The sequence below is a fragment of the Mycteria americana genome, chromosome 15, assembly GCF_035582795.1.
Source record: "Mycteria americana isolate JAX WOST 10 ecotype Jacksonville Zoo and Gardens chromosome 15, USCA_MyAme_1.0, whole genome shotgun sequence".
Classification (NCBI taxonomy): Eukaryota; Metazoa; Chordata; class Aves; order Ciconiiformes; family Ciconiidae; genus Mycteria; species Mycteria americana.
Window position 1 is genome coordinate 7383540 of NC_134379.1, and position 20934 is coordinate 7404473.

The 20934-nt window shown below is 58.8% G+C and overlaps 5 protein-coding genes across 5 annotated transcripts; 2 read left to right on the top strand and 3 right to left on the bottom strand.

Moving 5' to 3' along the window:
* Positions 1-277: 277 nt before the first annotated feature.
* LOC142417264 (E3 ubiquitin-protein ligase PHF7-like) lies at positions 278-11846 on the top strand. Its single transcript, XM_075517766.1, has 9 exons — positions 278-301; positions 362-479; positions 6163-6180; positions 9896-9904; positions 10546-10688; positions 10807-10913; positions 11037-11150; positions 11391-11509; positions 11671-11846. The coding sequence occupies exons 1-9, from the start codon at positions 278-280 to the stop codon at positions 11844-11846; spliced, it is 828 nt and encodes a 275-aa protein (XP_075373881.1).
* On the top strand, positions 2061-3163 carry LOC142417296 (C-C motif chemokine 3-like). The gene is made up of 3 exons (XM_075517822.1): positions 2061-2194; positions 2518-2626; positions 2803-3163. Exons 1-3 carry the CDS (start codon positions 2122-2124, stop codon positions 2891-2893), a joined length of 273 nt encoding a protein of 90 aa, XP_075373937.1. The 5' UTR covers positions 2061-2121; the 3' UTR covers positions 2894-3163.
* Positions 11847-12207: 361 nt separating the features above from the next.
* On the bottom strand, positions 12208-13334 carry LOC142417323 (C-C motif chemokine 3-like). The gene is made up of 3 exons (XM_075517886.1): positions 13200-13334; positions 12768-12876; positions 12208-12591 (listed from the first exon to the last, which is right to left on the bottom strand). Exons 1-3 carry the CDS (start codon positions 13270-13272, stop codon positions 12498-12500), a joined length of 276 nt encoding a protein of 91 aa, XP_075374001.1. The 5' UTR covers positions 13273-13334; the 3' UTR covers positions 12208-12497.
* A 760-nt stretch (positions 13335-14094) lies between these two features.
* LOC142417561 (C-C motif chemokine 26-like) lies at positions 14095-15175 on the bottom strand. The gene is made up of 3 exons (XM_075518432.1): positions 15103-15175; positions 14585-14702; positions 14095-14194 (listed from the first exon to the last, which is right to left on the bottom strand). Exons 1-3 carry the CDS (start codon positions 15173-15175, stop codon positions 14095-14097), a joined length of 291 nt encoding a protein of 96 aa, XP_075374547.1.
* A 1342-nt stretch (positions 15176-16517) lies between these two features.
* Positions 16518-17174, bottom strand: LOC142417578 (C-C motif chemokine 3-like). The gene is made up of 3 exons (XM_075518462.1): positions 17102-17174; positions 16796-16910; positions 16518-16623 (listed from the first exon to the last, which is right to left on the bottom strand). The coding sequence occupies exons 1-3, from the start codon at positions 17172-17174 to the stop codon at positions 16518-16520; spliced, it is 294 nt and encodes a 97-aa protein (XP_075374577.1).
* Positions 17175-20934: the final 3760 nt, after the last annotated feature.

A 20934-nucleotide genomic window follows, 5' to 3' on the forward strand; every position in this document is an offset into this window, starting at 1 on the left:
TGGGGAGGGAGGGAGCGTGGCAGGGGCTTGTTGTGCTCATCATCTCCCTGCCCCTGCCGCGCCTGTCAACGCAGCCTGCCCAGACTCCAGCCCCCCGGCCAGAGGGGATTTTGGCCGGTGCCTGGCCGTGGAAGCAGAGGCCCCTGCACCGGCTGCAAGCAACGCCCCAAATCCTCCTTGATCCGAAAAGGCCCATTTCTGTGAAAACTGGGGATTTGGAGAGGAGAGGTGGCTTTATCAGTGGCCCGGTGTCACCGGCCAGGCAACCCACCAAAACATGGCGAGGCTGTGCTGCGTGAAGGTGACAGAGCTCCCCAGGGGCATGCGGCGCTGACGCCGTCCACCTCCGTGCCGTCCCCAGAGGTGCTGCATCTGCCGGCTGCGGGGCGCCTCGGTCACCTGCCGGGGCCGGCGCTGCCCCCGAATCTTCTGCATCCTTTGTGGGAGCGAGCGAGGCTGCGTCTCCCAGTTCTGGGGGAGTTCAAGTGAGCGTAGCTGCCCCGTGGGGCCGGGGCCAGCGCTGGGGCAGAGGAGGGCTGGGGCTGAATTGTCACCTCCGTCCCATGGTCCTTCTGCTGGAAGCACTGACCAGCGCCTCCACATGAAGCTGCATTCCCCATAAGCTCTACTTATTCGCATCCCATAATTATCTGTACGTTTTCAACTCGTTCCGTTACGGAGCTGGCTGTGTCCCCTCCCCTGCTGTCGCCCCCTCCACGCTACCGTACATCCCTCGATGGGTTCAATAAAACGCCCTGTTCTGACGTGCAGCTGGAGTGAGCCGATGTAAATCCTGCGGGAGAAAACACGGGTCATGTCAGGGCTCGGCATCCCCGTGGGGACCCAGGAATAGTCCAGGAGCCCTGGGAGGGCAGGGACTGATGCCCCCAGCCCCCCCGCAAGATGAAGCAGCCCCTGCCCGGGCCTGGGGTTTAAGGATGCCCTGGGCAGCTGCCCACCCGGTGGGACGCAGGGATAAAGGCAGGCACAGGCTGGCAACGGGAGAAAGGTTGGGGTTGGGTTTGGGGGCTTCTGGGGGGTGGTTTGGTTTTTTTCCCAGATGGATCAAGGGGTTAAAGAGGGGCGGCTGCAGAAGGAGAGGTGCTTGGAGGTTTAGCACTGTCCTTCAGCCCCGGCCAGACCCCGGAGATGGGCACCCGTGCGGGGGACGCTGCTTGTGCCGGGGGGCTCCAGGTCCCCGGCAATCACCTCGTCTCATGGGGAAAATCCTGCCGCAGACCCTAGAGCCCATCCACCCATCGCAGCGGCAACGCGGAGGGCAAACGAAGGAAATCGGACCGTACCAGGACTGTCAGTCATGTCAATAAAGACAAGAAGAAATTGCAAAGGAAGATGCTTTTGGGCAGGTTTCCGGCGAGCGCAGGGAGGCTGGAGCAGCCTTCATCCGCCTGGTTCCCATCAGGGCTCTGGCACGGAGACTGGGAGCTAACTCTGTATCCCTGCTGGGTGACACCAGTGGAGCAGGGTGAGAAGTGGCACTTGTGGCACAGCTGGCGATAAGCTGGGATTTGACTCCCGGCAGTGGTTTTCTGCCAGCACCAGCGGCAGTGGCTGGGGGTGTCCGTGCCAGGGCACCTGGGCTGGGCCGGGCTGTCCGTCCGCAGAGCAGCCCCGCAGCCGCCCGCCACGGTGACGCTGCTGGGGCTGTTGCAAAGCAAATCCCTGCCTGGAGCTTGCTGCTGTGGCTTCACGGCTGCCTGCTTGGGATTGCCAGCAGGGCTCTGGCCATGCAGCTTCGTGCCCCAGCCTGCCTCGTGGCCCGGGGGGTCCTTGCAGCAGCGGCGGGGTTGCTGTCGTGGGGGTTTGGGCTCTGGCCGGTCCCCACCGGGCACCCAAATGGAATCTGAAAGTGGCAGCTCCGTGGCCGGTACTTCTGCTTCTGCGGTTTCCTTGCCTTCTCCAGCTCAGCAAAACTGGGCGATCCTGACATAATTTTCCCGGTATGATGCACCCCTCTTCTTTCCTTGAAACCCTGCGCCCGCCCAGCGGCCGGGGATAAAAGGAGGGCATCGCCACAGGGGCCGAGCATCGTGCAGAGGAGAGCCCTGCAGCCCCCGCAGCTCCAGCCCCGCTCGCAGAGCCCTCGGCCCCCGCAGCACCATGAAGGTCCCCGCAGCCGCCCTGGTCGCTCTCCTCCTCGTGGCCACCTGCTCCCCGTCCGAGGCCCACCTCGGTGAGTCCGGCGTCGCTGCGTCCTGCGCGGGGCTGGCTGTGCCATCGCTCCACGGGAGCTGCCGGGGCAGCCGGAGAGCCCCATCCCCGTCAGCGGGGACCCTGGTGCCTGTGGGGAGGGCTGGGAGCAGGAGACCACCGCCAATGCTGGGACCGAGGCTCGGGGCCAGGGCTCTCCTGGGGGGCCACCGCCAGGGGATACGACACAAGGGGGGGGCGGGAGATGGCAAATCCCTGGGGAACCCCAAGCGCCGGTGGGGCCAGAGCCTCTGCTGTAGCCTGGCGTCTCACCAGGGCTGTCTGTCTGTCTCTCCGCCCTCACAGACGGCGTCCCCACCGCCTGCTGCTTCAGCTACCAGCAACGCCCGGTCCCGCGCGGCCTCATCGCCTCCGCCTACATCACCAGCAGCAGCTGCAGCCGGCCGGGGGTGATGTGAGTACCCACCGCTGCGGGGGGCCCGGGGTGCCACGGCCGGGGCAGTGCCCCGAGGGTGGCCTGGGAGGGGGACGGGGACGCGGCCGGGGGCACCCGGGGCGCTGCCGGCAGGACGCGGCGCAGGCACGGCGCTGCCCCGGCCGAGGTCCCCAACGCGGGTTTTCTCCTGGCAGCCTGGTCACCAAGAAGAAGGAGCTGTGCGCGGACCCCGGGGCGCCCTGGGTGCAGGCGCACCTGAAGCACTTCCAGACCCTGAAGAACTGACCCTTCCCCGCTGCCACCCGCGATGCCCCCGCTGCTGCCCCCGGCGGGCTCGGCTTCCAGCCCCAGCCACGCCAGGCAGGACTTGAACTGCAGCCTTCTTCAGCAGGAAGAATTATTCTATTTAACTTATTTAAGTTAAACTAAATATTTTTTGCTACGAAAAAGGGAAAAGACAAAAATAATTTATATCAAAAGAGTAATTTAAAACAAACCTAATTTAAACCGTATCAGTATGCCTGTCAAGGAAGAGGCAGGAGTTTTGATGCCTAAATAAAGTGTCTGTGCTATCAACCCCTTCGGGTGTCTCTGAAGTCCTTGCTGGAGCCCTGACGTGGGAGAAGGCACCCACGGGGACCCCCTTGCCGTCCCCACGCCCCGGCTTTGCTGCTCCCCCCTGGGCAGGGCAGCCTCGGCCCCACGGCAGCTCCCGTGGTGCCTCCCCCTCCCCAGCCCGGGTTCAGCTCCGCTGCCACCCAGCACGTCCCCACGGGGTGACACCAGCATCACACCTGGGGCTGCCAGTGCCGGCTCCTGTGTGGCAAACGGCCTGGCAGCACCCGCGCTGCCAACAGGAGGGTCGGGGCCACTGCGGAGGCTCTTGCCCTGCAGTGCTCAGGCACATCAGCAAGCCCACATGAGAAGTTCCAGCTTTTATTCGTGAGGATCTTCAGGCTTGTGGGACAGGGGCTGGGAGGGCAGTTGGGTGTCGGGGTGTCCTGCGAGGATCCTGGCCTCCTCTTCCTCAGCCAAAGTGCCAGGAGCCGGGGCGCCATTCGAGGGTCCCTGCACCAGGGGGGGTGGACCCTGCAGAGCACATGGCCCGGCAGAGCAGGCAGCGGAAGCAGTGCAGGGCAGAGCACAGCACCTGGCATGGTGCTGCAAGAGGGGAAAAGATGGCACATGCCAGTGGCTGCCGGTGGTGCGGGGCTGGGGACTGCAGGGTGTCGTGGACCGGGAGGTGTCGAGCCCCGGGGACTCACTGGATGCAGAGCCCATCCTGACGGCACAGCTGCCCCACGACCTCGGGGTCACAGTCTGCTCGCTGGCACAGCCCGCACACTGCCGGGGGACAGCGGCAAAGTCACTCCCAGCACCACGCTGGGTGCTGGTGGGGGTAACGCCGGGAGCGGGATGGGGGAGAGGCCAGAGCACCTTCCCACGGCGTGGGGGTCTCCGCTTGCACTGCCTGCCACCGGCCAAAATCCTCCCTCTGGCCGGGGGGCTGGACCCTGGGCCGGCTGCCACGGGTGTACTGCAAGGGGCAGGGAGATGATGAGCACAACAAGCCCCTGCCACGCTCCTCGGGTCCCAGGTGGCTGCGGTGGCCCTGGGGACCCTGCTCCCCCCCCGGCTGCACCCCTCACCGCTGCCCGTGTCGCTGCAGCCGCCGCACTCCCAGGACTCGCAGTAGTCTCCAGAGCAGTAGTCTCCAGGGCCTGGGGGAGCAGCGGGACCCACTGCCACCAAAGGCCCCCGAGCTGTGGGCTGCCAGCCCCGGCGCTGTGCTGAGCCCACCTCCACCCCGCTCCCCCCCGGCAGCCGGGGCTGAGCTGCCGGCACGCACCTTGTGCCAGTCGCCGATGCGAGCAGCTCCGGTGCCGGCAGGATTCGTAGCGGAGCCGTGTCCGGGGGTACGGGGGGGTACTAGCGCGGTGTACGGGGGTCCTGGGCCGGGGAAAGCTCGGGGGAGCGGGGGGCCCCGCCAGGAGCCCGCGGCCCGCGCGGCAGCGGCTGAGGAGAGGTGGGCGGGGCCCGGAGCAACGGCGGGAGGTGTAACCGCGGACGCTTCCCTCAGCCACCGGCGAGTACTTAACTGCAGCCTTCTTCAACGGGAAAGTTTATTCTATTTAACTTATTTAAGTTAAACTAAATATTTTTTGCTAAGAAAAGGGAAAAGACAAAAATAATTTAAACTGGATCAAGATAACGGTGGCAGGCACAAGTATAAACTGGGAGAGGAGTGGCTGGAGAGCAGCCCTGCAGGAAGGGGTCTGGGGGTGCAGGCTCCAGAGGAGTCAGCAGAGTGCCCTGGCAGCCGAGAGGGCAAACCGCATCCTGGGGTGCTGGTTTTTTAGCGAGGATCTGCAGGTTTCTGGGACAGGGGCTGAGAGGGCAGTTGGGTGTCGGGGTGTCCTGCGAGGATCCTGGCCTCCTCTTCCGCAGCCAGTCTTTCATTAGTTTCCCACCCCCTCGCTCAAGGCACCCCTTCCACTGGGGCTGGCAAAGCTCGAGGTGTCCGTTTGGGCTTGCGGTGTGTAGGGCAAGGTAATTTACAGAAGCATGCAATAAACACATCTAGAAAAAAGGAATAAACATATCCCTACAATAATGCTTTGAATCTGGTGTCCCACGCATCCTGTCAGGGAATTAAACCACTCAGCCAGCCAGGCACCACCAGTAAATTGTTTCATTTGATGCATTAAGTCCTGGAGGTGTTGAACGTTGTCCTCTACGCTGGCTGATTCATCAGTTATGTTGAAGCAACACATGCCTTCAAAATCAAAGCAGTGTTTATGGTGTCGAGGAAGGAGAGAGTCCACCGCCAATCAATTTTGTAATGTTCCTTGGCATACAGCCGTTACTACTCAGAAAAAAATAACAATGAGAAACATTAATATCAAAAGCACTTAGTGTAGTATAATTCTGTAATACAGCTACTGGGGTTAGCATGCCAATGAAACACCTTGTCAAAAGATCTGCAGCTGTTAATCCTCTCTCAATACAGAAGGCAGATGAGTTAGTTACAGTAGAGGCCAACCAGATCCAAGTATTTATATGTGCTTGTAGCACAAGACTACAAAGCATGATGAGCCAGCCTGTGATAAGGGAGGAAAACGGGAGTGCTATCTCCTTCCAGTAGTACATACGCCGTTGCTCCGACTCCTTCAGTTAATATGACTCTGGGTTTCATAACCTGATGTGGGGTAATTGCCCACACAGATTGAAGAGCTATGGCTTGCACTTTATCAGATTGAACTTCAATTCAATGTTGGGTTCTTGATGCCAATAACACCGTTCCAATGCTATCTCCTCTAGATAAGGCACAGGTATTTGTCCAAGATACCTGAAATACTAGAACTTGAGAATCTGATATCAACAGAGGATGTAAAATAAGAGAAGTTGGAGTACAGAACCATACGGCATTCTCAGGTTATTATATGAATCTTCACATCTAGACTAATAGGCCGCGGTCACACCACACAATCTGTTGGTGTAAACAATTCCATATCCCCTGTAGTTAATATTTTGGGAGAGGTACCATCTGGAAGAATTTCAATCCTCACCATGTTTTGTACTGGAGGTGTTGTAATACAATCATAGGGTGTTTGATTATGAATATTCCAGCTGTTTAACAAAAACCCTGCTTTACTAGGATGTGAACTCCAATGTTGTAAAGTTTTAGTACTGGTTAGCTGTTTTAATTGTTCCTTCAACATCCCATTCATTCTTTCAATCAAGCCATTAGCTTGGGGATGGTAGGTGATGTGGCAATCTATCCCTAGCCCTTGAGCCCAATCTTGTACATTATGTCCACTAAAGTGTGTTCCTTGGTCACTTTGTATTTGGTGAGGAGGTCCGTATTGATGAATGCGTTGTTCTAATGCTTCAGTTGTGCTATGTTGATTAGCATATTTGGTGGGTTTAGCAAAAACCAGTCCTGACACTGTGTCCAAAGCAGTGAATACATATTGCCACCCCCTTGACGGGGGCAGGAGGCCAATGTAATTGACCTGCCAGGTATTGAAGGCCCACTGACCCCGTTTGATCTTTCCCCATGGCCTATATAATGCCCTTAAGTGTAGCTGTGTACAAATAGTACAATTATGTGCACATGCTTCATAAATATGTAATGGCAAAGGGGTTTGATCGTGAGCAATGTCTCATGCGTGTGCAGTTTGAGCTGATCGATGTCCACAAGCTATATGTGCATTTATAGCTTGAGCATGTACTTCTGCTGAGGTTTTATTATCTACTTCCCTAGTATTTTGTGACTCAGGTGAATAATCTTTTTGATGAGCTGCGACATGCCTTACTTTTAAAGGATACCTTCGTACATATTGCCAAATTTGTTGCCATATATCTGCCCCCCATACAGGGTATTTTTGTACATGCCAATCCTCTTGGGCCCAGTCATTTTCCACAATCCCCATGAGACTCTATCATCTAGAATTGTTACTGCTAATTCAAAAGGATACCCTTGCCTAGGAGTGTATAATTGCGCATGCTCAATCAAAGCATTTTTGCAGGCATCAAAGGCTTCTTGTTGTTGCTTGGTCTGCTGCCAAACAACCTTCTTCCTAGTTAATTTCTGCAGAGGGTGCATTAATACTGCCAGATGTGGGATAGAAGTTCTCCAATACCCTGAAAGTCCCAAGAAGGTCTGTAGCTGTTTTACTGTGGTTGGTACAGGAAATCGCTGGACTGTTTGCTGTACCTTATTTGGTATTTCTCTACTCTGTCCGTGCCAAACTATTCCTAAAAATTGTATGGTAGTACTAGGTCCCTGTATTTTCTTTGGATTAATTGCCCAGCCTCGGTCCTATAAATGCACTTTCAGCGATTCGGCAGCTACTTCAATTTCTTCTTGTGACTCTGCCATAATCAATAGATCATCAATATATTGGTGAAGAGTAACGGTACCTGACCATAGTGCTACATCAGCTGCTATCATTTAGTGGCAAATGAAGGGACTGTGTTTGTATCCCTGCGGCAATACTTGGAAAATATATTGCTTTTGTTGCCAGGTAAAGGCAAACTGGTCTTGGCTTTCTGAAGCAATAGCTCTCGAAAAGAAAGTATTAGCAAGATCTATCACCACCTTCCAGGGCTGTAAATTTTTGCTAATTTTTTTCTATAAGAGTAACCATGTCTGGTACCGTAACTGCGAGCCGGGGGGTGACTTCATTCAGTTCTCTATAATCTACAGTCATTCTCCAAGTGCTGTCTGGTTTTTGAACAGGCCAGATAGCATTATTAAAGGCAGTCATGGTTTCCTTAACGATTCCCACTTGTTGAAGTGCCTGAATGGTTTGAGTAATTTCCTCCTTCCCCACCCAGAACACGATACTGTTTTACAGTTACCACCTTGGCAGGCATGGGCAGCACAACAGGATCCCACTTTGGGAATCCATGCAAGATGGTTATAAATCGAGTAGCAAATCCTGCTTGTGAAGTCCTGAAGCAGAAGCAAACATTTAAAGTTTCAACTGTTCATCCTGCCAACACATCAATACCCAAGACATATTCTTTAACTGGGGCAATTAACACCGTCATGGTGAATGGAGTGGCATTTCCTATTGTTAAGGTAACCTTAGCTCAGAGGACAGCAGTTGGATTTCCCCCCAGTCCACAAATCTGTGAGATGGCTTCTTTATTATTAATATTACTATGTAATACAGTAACCTCAGCTCCAGTATCCACCAGAGCTAACACATGTAAAATCCCCCCACACCGCCACTTCATAGTTAAGGGAACATAAGGGCATTGGTCCCTCTCACGGTACAAGGCTACAGTGGAGACAATTTTAGGGGACCTGCCAAACCTTCATTTCCGTTATTTTGGCATTTGCCAGGTACTGCCTTGCCTTGAGGTGACAGGCGGGGTGGAGGGTGGGCGCGGAGTTGGCGGCGGGGCTGGGGGCAGTCGACTCTTTTGCATAAGTGCTAGCTTTTGCCATCGGCGAAACATTTCTGATGTTGGGATCCCATCTGTTTCTGATCATGGGATACCGGCTTGTACAAGATCATTCCACATTTGTTTCCTCATCGCCCGTGATGCTACTCCTTTCCGTTTTGCTGGCTTTCCTTTATTCTTCACCTGCACAGATGGTCCCGAAGTTGTAGCCCCAGTTTCCCTCAAGGTATTTGCTAGGGTGCCTACATTACCCGTAGCATTTGTGACTGCTGCTATAATCAAGAGTTTTAGTGAGGCAGACGCTCCTCTCAAAAGCTGCATTTTGATACTTCTTGTTACTGCTACCCTGTCCAGATTGAATCCTGTAACCGGCACATGAGCCATCCCCATCTGCCGCACCAAATTAATACCTTCTTCCACCAACACCAATTTCTGAGGGACGACACTAATTCAACAGATTCAGCATGTGCTGTTAAAACATATGCTGCTCACAACCATTGATACAGCGTAGGTGCAATAACATCTTGCTCATCAGGACCTCCGATATTTTGCAACTGAGCATATCCTCATTGTATCTGATCACCACTGGCTATAGGGCTTAATAAATCTTTTTCACCCATTAATAAATGGATAGATGCAGCTCCACTATCCCAAGCTCGCAAAATCCATGCCAATATGCCTTTCCCACTCTTTTGCTGATAGATCTCTAAGAATTCCCTTAACTCTTTTGGGGTGTAAGTATGTGTGATCTGCACTCCCCTGTCCGCTTGTTCCTGCTGCCCTCTCATTTGTATGAGGGGTTGTGCTTCCGTCACCTCCTGCCTTTTAAATCTGACTCAAATTCAAATGCAACCTCAGAGTCCAAGGATTCACTCCAGATATTTCCATCCCATTCCTTGGGATCCCATGAAGGTTTTGTGGTGAGAGTACGAACTTGGGAAATTGAAACTTTACTTTTTCCATATCTGTCCCTTCATTTATTAGCAATACGTGCTACCAATAGCTCTACAGTACCCTGCAGCCCATTGCACTGCTCTGCTTGAGTAGTAATCACTTCTTGCACGATCGCCTTTGCATCTTGTAGAGTCCTGACTTCCCTTTCCAACTCTCTTTTTACTCCATAGTGCAACAACTTCACAGTCAAGAGCTCTAAGACTGGTAAATAATAACCATCCCAATCCTCGCCTCTAACTTGTGAGAAGTCTCCGATGCTGCTTTCCATGGCAACCCGCGCATAGCTGTTTCAATTGCCTGGGGGTTAACCACCGGCCCATCATCTATTTCAGGCGATGCTTCCGGTGGAGCCAATGTAGCCAGGAAAGTGGCCACAGGGTCCAGCGCTCAGTAGTGGGCCATCCTGGAATACAGGGAGTCACCGTCGTGGCCTCCCCAGTCCCCAACTTTTTTGCCGGCCATGGCATAGCTGTTCCTGGATCCTGCCGACTACAGCAAATGTGTGAGCCGGCACAGGCAGGATGCAGGAACAACCACAAACCACAGATGAAATTCAAAGAGTAAATTTATTTTCGTTACCTTGCCAGTTGGGGGAACCCTGAAGCAGCACCCGGGCAGAAGCACACAAAGGGGGCTGTAGGCACCATGGAGCTCGGTCCATGCTAGAGGATCGACGAAACTGCTGGTTTTGCCTATTTATCAGGGATTCGCACAGGTGTAGTTTACCATTGTGCTTTGATATTTCCCGTAGCAGGGCGGGAATCTCAAGCATGTTTGACAGGATGCCTCTAAGTCTACCACAGGCCTGTGTTACCCAAACACAGATGTTCTACTTGTCCAACACACAAGGCTAAACAACAAGTAGTACGATATATGTGTTTTTCTACACCCCAGCTGCTGGTCTTGAGCATATTTATAATCCTCCTCGCCAATCCTCTGTTATTTTCCAACAGTGTCCTTTGAGGATCCTGGCCTCTTCTTCCTCAGCTGAACTGCCAGGACCTGGGCTGCTGTGCGAGGGTCTCTGCGCCGGGGGGGTCTGGAGTCTGGTGCCTGCGTAGCAGGACCGCACCAGTGCGTGCGGGCGGTGCAGCAGGACCAGACCCCCTGCCTCATCTGCCTGGAGGTGGTGGCGGAGCGGCCCTGCTACAACACCCTGGTCTGTCCCACCTGCGCCAGCGCCTGGTTCCACCGCCGCTGCATCCAGGTAGGCGGCATCGCCCCCGGCCCCTGATGTGATCACCCCTGTCGTCACGCTGTCGCCCAGCTCCGGGGGGACGAACAGGACCCCCTCGTCGCCGATGCTGATGCCAGCTCTGCCCCAGGGCCAGGCGCTGTGCTCTGCCCTGCACCACTTCCGCTGCCCGCTCTGCCAGGACATGGCGTCCTTCCAGGAGGAGATGTTTCGCCTGGGCATCAAAATCCCCGACAGGTCGGTGCCCTTCCCCCTGCCTCCTTCCCCCTCGGCGATGCTCCGGCCCATCCCCTTCTGCCCCCTGGGTGCCGGCGGGGTGTCCCCCACAGCCCGGGGCTGAGCGCTCCCCGGCTCCCGCAGGGATGCTGCCTGGGAGGAGGACGGGGCCTTCGCGGACCATTACCGACGGCACAGCACCTGCGATGCCAGCCACTGCCTGTGCCCAGCGGGACGGGAGCAGGAGGAGGTGAATGGGTGAGTGCGGGTGACCCCAGTCCCCACAGCCCCAGCGAGAAGACGATGCCTTTGTCATCTCCTTTGGGCAGGGATGGAGGTTCCCTGGGATGCCGAGCCCGGCATGGCGCAGGTGCGTGCCGGCAGCTCAGCCCCGGCTGCCGGCGGGGAGCGGGGTGGAGGTGGGCTCAGCACAGTGCTGGGGCTGGCAGCCCACAGCTCGGGGGCCTTTGGTGGCAGTGGGTCCCGTTGCTCTCTCAGGCCCTGGAGACTACTGCTCTGTGCGTCCTGTGGCTCCCGCGGGACCCACCAGCTCTGCTCCGGCGTGGGGGAAGATGCCGAGTCCTGGGAGTGTGGCGACTGCAGCGACACGGGCAGCGGTGAGGGGTGCAGCCGGGGGGGGGGGCGGCAGGGTCCCCAGGGCCACGTGGCCACCGCAGCCACCTGGGACCTGGGGAGAGGCGCAGGGCTGTGATGTGGGGAGGGACGGAGGGAGCGTGGCAGGGGCTTGTTGTGCTCATCATCTCCCTGCCCCTTGAAGTACCCCCGTGGCAGCCGGCCCAGGGTCCAGCCCCCCTGGTGCAGGGACCCTCGAATGGCGCCCCGGCTCCTGGCACTTTGGCTGAGGAAGAGGAGGCCAGGATCCTCGCAGGACACCCCGACACCCAACTGCCCTCCCAGCCCCTGTCCCACAAGCCTGAAGATCCTCACGAATAAAAGCTGGAACTTCTCATGTGGGCTTGCTGATGTGCCTGAGCACTGCAGGGCAAGAGCCTCCGCAGTGGCCCCGACCCTCCTGTTGGCAGCGCGGGTGCTGCCAGGCCGTTTGCCACACAGGAGCCGGCACTGGCAGCCCCAGGTGTGATGCTGGTGTCACCCCGTGGGGACGTGCTGGGTGGCAGCGGAGCTGAACCCGGGCTGGGGAGGGGGAGGCACCACGGGAGCTGCCGTGGGGCCGAGGCTGCCCTGCCCAGGGGGGAGCAGCAAAGCCAGGGCGTGGGGAGGGCAAGGGGGTCCCCGTGGGTGCCTTCTCCCACGTCGGGGCTCCAGCAAGGACTTCAGAGACACCCAAAGGGGTTGATAGCACAAACACTTTATTTAGGCATCAAAACTCCTGCCTCTTCCTTGACAGGCATACTGATACGGTTTAAATATAGGTTTGTTTTAAATTACTCTTTTGATATAAATTATTTTTGTCTTTTCCCTTTTCGTAGCAAAAAATATTTAGTTTAACTTAAATAAGTTAAATAGAATAATTCTTCCTGCTGAAGAAGGCTGCAGTTCAAGTCCTGCCTGGCGTGGCTGGGGCTGGAAGCCGAGCCCGCCGGGGGCAGCAGCGGGGGCATCGCGGGTGGCAGCGGGGAAGGGTCAGTTCTTCAGGGTCTGGAAGTGCTTCAGGTGCGCCTGCACCCAGGGCGCCCCGGGGTCCGCGCACAGCTCCTTCTTCTTCTTGGTGACCAGGCTGCCAGGAGAAAACCCGCGTTGGGGACCTCGGCCGGGGCAGCGCCGTGCCTGCGCCGCGTCCTGCCGGCAGCGCCCCGGGTGCCCCCGGCCGCGTCCCCGTCCCCCTCCCAGGCCACCCTCGGGGCACTGCCCCGGCCGTGGCACCCCGGGCCCCCCGCAGCGGTGGGTACTCACATCACCCCCGGCCGGCTGCAGCTGCTGCTGGTGATGTAGGCGGAGGCGATGAGGCTGCGCGGGACCGGGCGTTGCTGGTAGCTGAAGCAGCAGGCGGTGGGGACGCCGTCTGTGAGGGCGGAGAGACAGACAGACAGCCCCGGTGAGACGCCAGGCTACAGCAGAGGCTCTGGCCCCACCGGCGCTTGGGGTTCCCCAGGGATTTGCCATCTCCCGCCCCCCCCTTGTGTCGTATTCCCTGGCGGCGGCCCCCCAGGAGAGCCCTGGCCCCGAGCCTCGGTCCCAGCATTGGCGGTGGTCTCCTGCTCCCAGCCCTCCCCACAGGCACCAGGGTCCCCGCTGACGGGGATGGGGCTCTCCGGCTGCCCCGGCAGCTCCCGTGGAGCGATGGCACAGCCAGCCCCGCGCAGGACGCAGCGACGCCGGACTCACCGAGGTGGGCCTCGGACGGGGAGCAGGTGGCCACGAGGAGGAGAGCGACCAGGGCGGCTGCGGGGACCTTCATGGTGCTGCGGGGGCCGAGGGCTCTGCGAGCGGGGCTGGAGCTGCGGGGGCTGCAGGGCTCTCCTCTGCACGATGCTCGGCCCCTGTGGCGATGCCCTCCTTTTATCCCCGGCCGCTGGGCGGGCGCAGGGTTTCAAGGAAAGAAGAGGGGTGCATCATACCGGGAAAATTATGTCAGGATCGCCCAGTTTTGCTGAGCTGGAGAAGGCAAGGAAACCGCAGAAGCAGAAGTACCGGCCACGGAGCTGCCACTTTCAGATTCCATTTGGGTGCCCGGTGGGGACCGGCCAGAGCCCAAACCCCCACGACAGCGACCCCGCCGCTGCTGCAAGGACCCCCCGGGCCACGAGGCAGGCTGGGGCACGAAGCTGCGTGGCCAGAGCCCTGCTGGCAATCCCAAGCAGGCAGCCGTGAAGCCACAGCAGCAAGCCCCAGGCAGGGATTTGCTTTGCAACAGCCCCAGCAGCGTCACCGTGGCGGGCGGCTGCGGGGCTGCTCTGCGGACGGACAGCCCGGCCCAGCCCAGGTGCCCTGGCACGGACACCCCCAGCCACTGCCGCTGGTGCTGGCAGAAAACCACTGCCGGGAGTCAAATCCCAGCTTATCTGAGCCCTGATGTGACCCCTGTTTTCTCCTGCCGTGTTTACATTCTCTCACTCCAACTCTCGTCAGCACAAGATATTTTATTAAACCCGTCAAGGGACATACAGTAGTGTGAAGGTAGCGAAGGCAGGGGAGGGGACGGAGCGGGCTCCATAACTTAACGAGATGAGAACATACAGATACAGGATGCAAATAAATAAAGCTTATATGGAAGGCAGCTTCATGTGGAGCTGCTGGTTGACTCCTTCTGCTGCTGGTACTGCTGGAACCAGCCCTCCTCTGGGTCCACACAGTACTTCTTCCCCTTCAGCAGCTCCACGCTGTGGGGGGAGAGAGGGGCTGTGTTAGCTGGGGGGTGCAGGATCCGGCTGTTCCCTGGGCCTCCCCTGCCAGCCTGGGGACGCCTGCAGCGTCCTGCTCCCCACATCCCCCGAAAGTGCTGACTTTTAGCAATCTCTGAAAGTTCAGCTTCCTTCCCATTTTTCTGGCTGGCAGCTGAAACGGGATTTTGGGGCTTTATGGGATAAAGCAGTGAGGAGAGAGGTGCATGTGAAGAGCCAGGGCAGGACACCCCCACCCACGGCACCCTTTGGGGATGGCTTGCTTTGGAGGATCCCTGAAGGCAGAAGAACCGGTAAGGAAGGTGGGCAAGTGAGGGTGAGGAGTGGGCTGCCAGGGAGGAAGGCTTGGTGGGGGCTGGGGGTACTCACCGCACGGCCTTGCGGGAGCAGTGGGAAGGTGTCTTCTCGTAGCTCCTGATGAAGGAGGCAGGGATCTTCTGCCGGATGAACATCTCCTTGTAGCAGCATGCACCATAGGGGCTGCGGACTGAGAGGAGGCGAGAAGGGTTGGTGCTCTCCCATGCCTGGCCCTGGGGACTCTCCTGCTCCCTCCCACTACGAGGGGTCCCCTCTTGCATCCCCAGTGGTTCTGCTTTGCCCCAGGGTAGGAGCCCCCCGTTTCCCTGCCCGCAGGGGGTTATTACTGAGCTCCCCAGCCGGAGTGCCAGGGCTGAAGCCATCCCCAAGCCTGTTTTTACTCATTTTGAACAAGACCAGGACAGCCCCATGCTCAGGCAGCTGGCAATGCTCCTCAGGCCCCTAAACCCATGGCAGAAGCAGGAGTTGAAGCTCTCGTCCCCCTCCGTGACCCCCCAAAACACTGTCAGTGGAGGATCTGGGGACGGCATTGGGGCAGCCGTAGGGAAAGGCTCGGCGTCAGTACTTACAGGAGACGCCTTGGCTTCCAGTCCAGAGAGCCACCAGCAGCAGGGTGAGCAGGACCAAGGAGAAGACCTTCATGTCCAACCCGGGGCTTGGTCAGCGCCAACAGCTCTTGCAGACTCGGGGCCACCGAGAGCTACCTGCCTCTCCTGCCTGCACCTCAGCATAATATACCCCCCGGCCACGCTTTCCATGACAGCTCTGGACTCTCCCCGGGGAAAGAACTGCCTGGAGAGATAGGTAAATAGCAACCAGTGAATGGAAATTCCTTCTCCCGGCCCCTCCAGCCTCTGCGGTACCCGAGGGCTGCTGGAAAGTGTGGTGAGCAGCCGACAGCTCTGCACCGCTGGTGATGCGCTGCGGCTGGCAGTCTATTTTAGGTTTGATTGTTGCTGCCGGCAAACCACACAGGATGATGCTCGCGCTTACCAAAGCCCCAGGCAAGTTTATTTTCAAAAACGACCCATTGTCAGCTTGGCTGCGCCGCCTCTCTTGCAATTTTGCACGGGGGTGAGTGGCTCAACAGTGGCCGGGCTCACCTCAGCCCATCCTGAGACCCATCGCTGGGTGCCCATCATGGTGACCGCGCTCATCATGGTGCCTGTCACAGTGGCGGTGCCCATCACATCTCCTCGTGGCATCCCAGGAGCGTGGGCTGTCAGTGGGGCCTGACCAGGCATCCCCAAGGGGCAGCTCTGATTGAATTTGGGCCAGGGGTATCCACTCGTTAGGATGGCTGACGAGGAGCATGGGAAGCCCCCTCCTCGAGGGCTGTGCCGGCCTCTTGCCCCTCTCACTGGTGGCTTCCCCGAAGCCCGCATGGACATGGTTTGGCCCCATGCACATCCTGGACCCCCTTGCAGAGACATGGTTGGGGCTTCGGCTCTTCCCAGCTCTTCGCTGACCCCAGCACTTATGGATGTGGTTTAACACCCGGGCAAGAAAGCCGGCAGCAGGATCTGCCCGCTCCCAAGACACTTGCACAGCCAGATGTTTGCATGCGTGAGATCACGTTTAATTCTGTTCAGTGCGTTGTACAAAAAATAAGTGTGGAGCTGCTCCCCCTTAACCCCTCTGCTGCTGCCAGGCCAGAGAGCGCAGCCTCAGACACGCTGCTGCTGCCTGCAAGGGGTACAGGCAGCTGCCTGCCTGCAAAGCAGGGCTGAGAGCACAGGGGCTGGCAGCTGGTCTGGACCCCAGCACCCTGCGGGGTCGGCACACCCCATCCTGGTGGGATGCTGGGGATGGCAAAGGCCTTCAGAGAGGTGGTGAGGATCGTCACAGTGTGATGGGGAGGATGTCCCCGACGAGCTGCTATATCCAAATGTGGTGTCCCCAAAGCCACCTCTGCAAAGGGGTTGCCTACACGGTGTCCCGTCCCCCGTGGAGGGGACTCCCCCCGCTGCCTCCGGCCGCCCCGCTAGCTGGGGATGGAAAAGGAGCTGACTTGGAAGCTCTGCTGGTACCTCTTCACCCAGGCCCTGCTCGGCTGGGCGCAGATCTCTCTCCCGCTCCTCACCCTGAAGCTGGGGCAGAGAAAAGACTGGGTTAGCAGGGTGATGGTATGGGGACCCCAGCACTGAGTTTCTGAGGAGCTTGGAGGCACAGAGGATCAAGATCAGACCCACCAAAGCAAGGCACGGGCTCTGGCAGGGCCTAGAGGTGCTTTACCCCCAGGGCTGGGTTTGGGGTACTCACATCACAGCCTGGTGCGGGCACTCGGGGCTGGTGGGGTAGCAGGCGACGACGTTGTCTCTCTTGATCCTTCTCGTCTGGAAGTTGAAGCAGCATTTGTCCGGCACAGCTGGGGCTCCTGGGGGCACAGCGCAAGCTTGGCTTAGCATGGAGACCCCCACCTCCCATCTCAGCCCTCCCTCCATGGGCACGGCGGCTCTTTGGGGGGAGCCTCCCTGCACCCCATACACGAAGCAAACCCGTCCCCCCAGCCCTGGGGGCTGTCTCTGTCCCCCAGCCCGCGGGGACGGAGTGGGTGGCAGTGCTCACTCTGAGCCAGGCTCTGGCAGCACAGCACGGCGAGGAGGAGGAGGGCGCAGACCACCCCGGCTGCCTTCGCCATGCCGGGCTGCGGGAGGGCTGCTCGGTGGTGCCGGAGCAGAGCTGCCGACTGCCGGGGTCAGGGCTGCCGGGCTGCTTTTATGAGGGAGCAGCGGGGCTGGCTTCCCCCAGGGCCAGCAGTTGTGTGGGGAGGGGGAGCATCTGGTTCCGTGCCACGTCCCAAAGCACAGCGGGTGAGCAATACTCATCCCCTCCCAGCACAGCCCTGGGAAGGGAAAAATCTGCTCCTGGGCTGTGCTTTTGGCCCCCAGTGGGCTTGGGATTTTTCCTGAGCTCCTGCCTCCAGCATTAGGGCCAGCGGCTGGATGTCTCTCAAAGTGTGGCTCCGCACCCCTGTCCCCTGGGCAGGCTGCGTGCCCCATGGCAGGAGCCCCAGGGCAGGCGAGAGGGTCTGGGCATCTCCCTTGGATGGGACCAGGGCTGGGCTCAGCACCCTGCAGGGTCCCCAGCAGCCGCACGCACTCCCCACGGTGCACGTCCTCCCCCTGCGCCACAAAGTTTTGCATCCTATCGCTTTGCATCCCAGCCCAGGGGACAAACGGCCAAATAACCCCCCCTAAAAAAAGCCAGAGAGAAACAGCTTCTGTCTGGTTGCACCAGGCATGTACACGTGCTAGTTTTGGGGGTGTTTGGGGCCCGTCAGGGGTGGGAGAGGCTGGGCAGACGGCTCCGCTTCCCTTCCTCCGGCACCGAAGCAGCAGCTCATGTTCTTGGTCGTGCTGAGCTGGGAAAGGCAGAGGCCAGTTTCGGCTTCCCCAGCGGATTTTGCCTGGCCGCAGCTGTCCAAAAAGCCCCCTCTCCCCCCAGCCCCAGCAAATCCCGGGGCACGTCCCAGCTGCTAGCAGCTGGCGGATGGTGGGAAGCAGCAGAGAGATGCAGACGCACATCCCTGCCAGCCCAGCTGTGCGGGCAGCCACGTCCCGCCGCGCGGGGCTGGGGACACTGATGGCACCCTGCCGGCGTTTTGCCCACCCTGGGCTGCAGCGCAGCCCCGCCGTGGAGACCTGGCTGGGGAGGGCATGGGGTGCTGGTCCAAGCAGGGACCTGCCCCGATGGGAACAGGGGCCACCTCCACGGTGGGACCGCGCGTGTCCCTCCACGTGCTCTTCTCCAAAGCCATTTCCCAGAAATCGGCCTCCATTTTTTGGGGCACGTGTGCTGGGTAACAGCGGGGTGCAGCAAGCGGGGCTGGGCGATGCCCCGGGGCTGGCGAGTGCAGACAAGGGGGGTGGTGTTTCCGTGCCCTGCTGGCAGAGCAGAGCACCTTCCCATCACCACCCCAACTCCCATTTAATCTCTCCTCGGGGAGACCCCGGGGAGCGGAGGAAAGCAAATTATTGTGGTCCTGATCCAGCGCAGCTGCCTGGCTTGCCTTTCCCTTCCTGGATCCATCCTTCCCAGATCCATCCTTCCCCTCTTAGCCCCCTTCTTACCCCCACGCTCCGAGGACCACCTGGCCCAGCTGTGGTAACTGTGGCCTCCTAAGGGTAGAAAATATTCCCTGCAATAAGAAAATGAAACAGAAGCACAAGGAAAACAAAAGAGGGTTTATTGGACTGGGGAAGGCCCCTTTTGAAGACTGCCATGCAAAACGCTGGGATACATCAGCCCGGGGAATTCCAGGGATGATGTTCCTGGCACCTGCAGCATCCCTCCGGCCCAAGCCCTGGTGCTGGCGCCTGCCCCATGGGGCGAGTGGACCCTGCGGACGGGGGATTTTGGAGCACGGGAAATTTTCAGCTCTGGTTGGGCCCCTGGAGCTGGCAGCCCCTGAGCACCCCGGGGTCCCGAGGGCTCGCCTGTGTCTCAGGAGGAATATCCCCCTTTCCCCTCCCCGCATCGGCCGGGACGGGGCTTTACTGGGTTTGCACAGACCTGGCACCAGAGCTGGCGACGTCCATGGGGGCTCAGAGGGGCCAGAGGCAAAATCAGGTGCTCCTGCGGCTCTTGATGAATTTAGGAGACACTGATCTTCACCCCCCTCCGGTTCATCAGCTCTCCCATGTCTGATGCAGAGAAGGGCATGGGACTCACTGCTGTGATGAGTGGATCCAGTCTCTGCTCTGGTGGTGGCCCTGCGGGTGCCCCGGTCCCACATGTGGTCTGGGCTGAAAAACACCCTTTTCCTCCCTTTCTTCCCCTGTTTCATGGGGCACCCCTTGCCAGCACTCACAGCTCTGGCTCTGGGCTTGGCCGGAGAGAGTGCTGAGGAGCTGAGCCGCTGGGGATAGGCCACCAGCCTCCGTCTCCACCTGCCCCCTCTCTCAGGGCCGCGGCGTGGGGTCCTGGGGCTCTGCCAGCACTTAGATAGGCATTTTATCACCCTTTCTTGCTGGGAAATCCCATGGGTGGGGAAATCCCTCTGGGAAATGCAGGGGATATAGGTGAGGGACCCCAGGAAATGCTGCCTCATCCCTACATCCCTCCCACCACCCCTGGTGTGGTGGGAGCACCGGGGGGGAGAAGGGCTGAGCCCTGCAGGGGTGGTGGGAGGTGCTGGCGCCTGCAAAACATATGGGACAGATCCTGCTTCTGCTGCCAAAAGCGAATCTGGGGGCTGGCAGAGGCATTTGGGACCCCGCTGGGGGCTGAGCTCTAATTGCCCCCTCCAAAAAATTTGCAGGGTCTGCAAAGGGTCTCCAAATCTCCCACTCCTGGGGGGAGATTGGAGATCTCCCACTCCTGGGGGGGGACAAGGATGTCCCGATCCCACCGGCCCCGGGGAGCAGTGGTGGATGCTGTGGCCCCGGCCACCCCCTGGCCGCCCCATGGCTGCCCCACGCGGGTGTTGCTCCCCACGGCTTCTCCACACCCCTGAACAGAAAGCAAAGTAGCTCCTGGGGAAACCACCACCTCCGCCGGGAGCGTGCCGGTGCTTCCTCGCTCTCCGTACTCAGAACCGGCCCCAGCCTCGTCTCGCAGCGTGCTGTGTTGCTGGGGCTGCCAGCGAGAGCTGCCGGGGCAGGACGAGCGCTGCCGGGCGGCACAGCCCCCCTGGAAATGCCACTCGCCCCTGGGTGAGAGTCGCTTTTGCAGCCGTGTTTGCAGATGCTTTATTGATACTGCGGCGCTTCTCCTCGTTTCAACTGATCGATAACCCCCGGGGAGGAAGATCTAAGTGCAGTGCCCGCAGGACGGGACAGCTGCTGCAGCTGGGGCAGCCGAAGTCATGAATGTGATCAAAGCAGCTTTGCCAGGTCAGGTCTTTTCTATAAAGGATTTGTTTGATTTATTCTTCTCCCTTTTAGATCTCTCTCTCAGTTGGGTCAGCTTTTCCGTTACCTTGCCAGGGCTGATGGTGACATAACCACTAAATACACACCCTGAGTGTGCTGTTTCCTTTTTTAAGGTCCTTGCCTGGCCCCGGCCACCCGGGACTTCCCGAGCAGCTTGCATAGATGGTTTAAATTGATATAGGTCCACCCTCGCCTGTCCCCAGGAAGAGGTGGCTCATAGTTCCCCCCACAACCACCACCCACGCCCCTGCAGAGCCCAGCTGGCTCCTACCCAGATGCCATCACCTTCCCCAAAAAGCAGCGGAGGTGGTTTTATTTTTGTCCAAGGCTGGAAAACCCAGTGGGGATCTGCATCCCACCCCCAAAGCTGCTCACCTGGGTGGGAGTGGGTTGTGCAGTCTCTGAGGCATTGCCTTGTACCCAGCCGCCCTGAGGCTGCGGGAATGAGCCCATCTCCTGCTGTCAGAAGATGCAGATGTATAGAAATAAGACGGAACAGATGCCGCCATCCTTGTCCAGGGGAGA

Excerpts from the sequence above, each read along its gene's own strand:
- LOC142417264 (XM_075517766.1), top strand. The coding sequence starts at position 278 with ATGGCGAGGCTGTGCTGCGTGAAG. Across the intron at positions 10,689-10,806 it reads TCCACCGCCGCTGCATCCAG|GGCCAGGCGCTGTGCTCTGC; the intron begins GTAGGCGGCATC and ends GCTCTGCCCCAG. Across the intron at positions 10,914-11,036 it reads GGCATCAAAATCCCCGACAG|GGATGCTGCCTGGGAGGAGG; the intron begins GTCGGTGCCCTT and ends CGGCTCCCGCAG.
- LOC142417296 (XM_075517822.1), top strand. The coding sequence starts at position 2,122 with ATGAAGGTCCCCGCAGCCGCCCTGGTCGCTCTCCTCCTCGTGGCCACC. Across the intron at positions 2,195-2,517 it reads CCCGTCCGAGGCCCACCTCG|ACGGCGTCCCCACCGCCTGC; the intron begins GTGAGTCCGGCG and ends CCGCCCTCACAG. Across the intron at positions 2,627-2,802 it reads TGCAGCCGGCCGGGGGTGAT|CCTGGTCACCAAGAAGAAGG; the intron begins GTGAGTACCCAC and ends TTCTCCTGGCAG.
- LOC142417323 (XM_075517886.1), bottom strand. The coding sequence starts at position 13,272 with ATGAAGGTCCCCGCAGCCGCCCTGGTCGCTCTCCTCCTCGTGGCCACC. Across the intron at positions 12,877-13,199 it reads CCCGTCCGAGGCCCACCTCG|ACGGCGTCCCCACCGCCTGC; the intron begins GTGAGTCCGGCG and ends CCGCCCTCACAG. Across the intron at positions 12,592-12,767 it reads TGCAGCCGGCCGGGGGTGAT|CCTGGTCACCAAGAAGAAGA; the intron begins GTGAGTACCCAC and ends TTCTCCTGGCAG.
- LOC142417561 (XM_075518432.1), bottom strand. The coding sequence starts at position 15,175 with ATGAAGGTCTTCTCCTTGGTCCTGCTCACCCTGCTGCTGGTGGCTCTC. Across the intron at positions 14,703-15,102 it reads TGGAAGCCAAGGCGTCTCCT|TCCGCAGCCCCTATGGTGCA; the intron begins GTAAGTACTGAC and ends GCCTCCTCTCAG. Across the intron at positions 14,195-14,584 it reads TGCTCCCGCAAGGCCGTGCG|CGTGGAGCTGCTGAAGGGGA; the intron begins GTGAGTACCCCC and ends CTCCCCCCACAG.
- LOC142417578 (XM_075518462.1), bottom strand. The coding sequence starts at position 17,174 with ATGGCGAAGGCAGCCGGGGTGGTCTGCGCCCTCCTCCTCCTCGCCGTG. Across the intron at positions 16,911-17,101 it reads CTGCCAGAGCCTGGCTCAGA|GAGCCCCAGCTGTGCCGGAC; the intron begins GTGAGCACTGCC and ends CTGTGCCCCCAG. Across the intron at positions 16,624-16,795 it reads TGCCCGCACCAGGCTGTGAT|CTTCAGGGTGAGGAGCGGGA; the intron begins GTGAGTACCCCA and ends TCTCTGCCCCAG.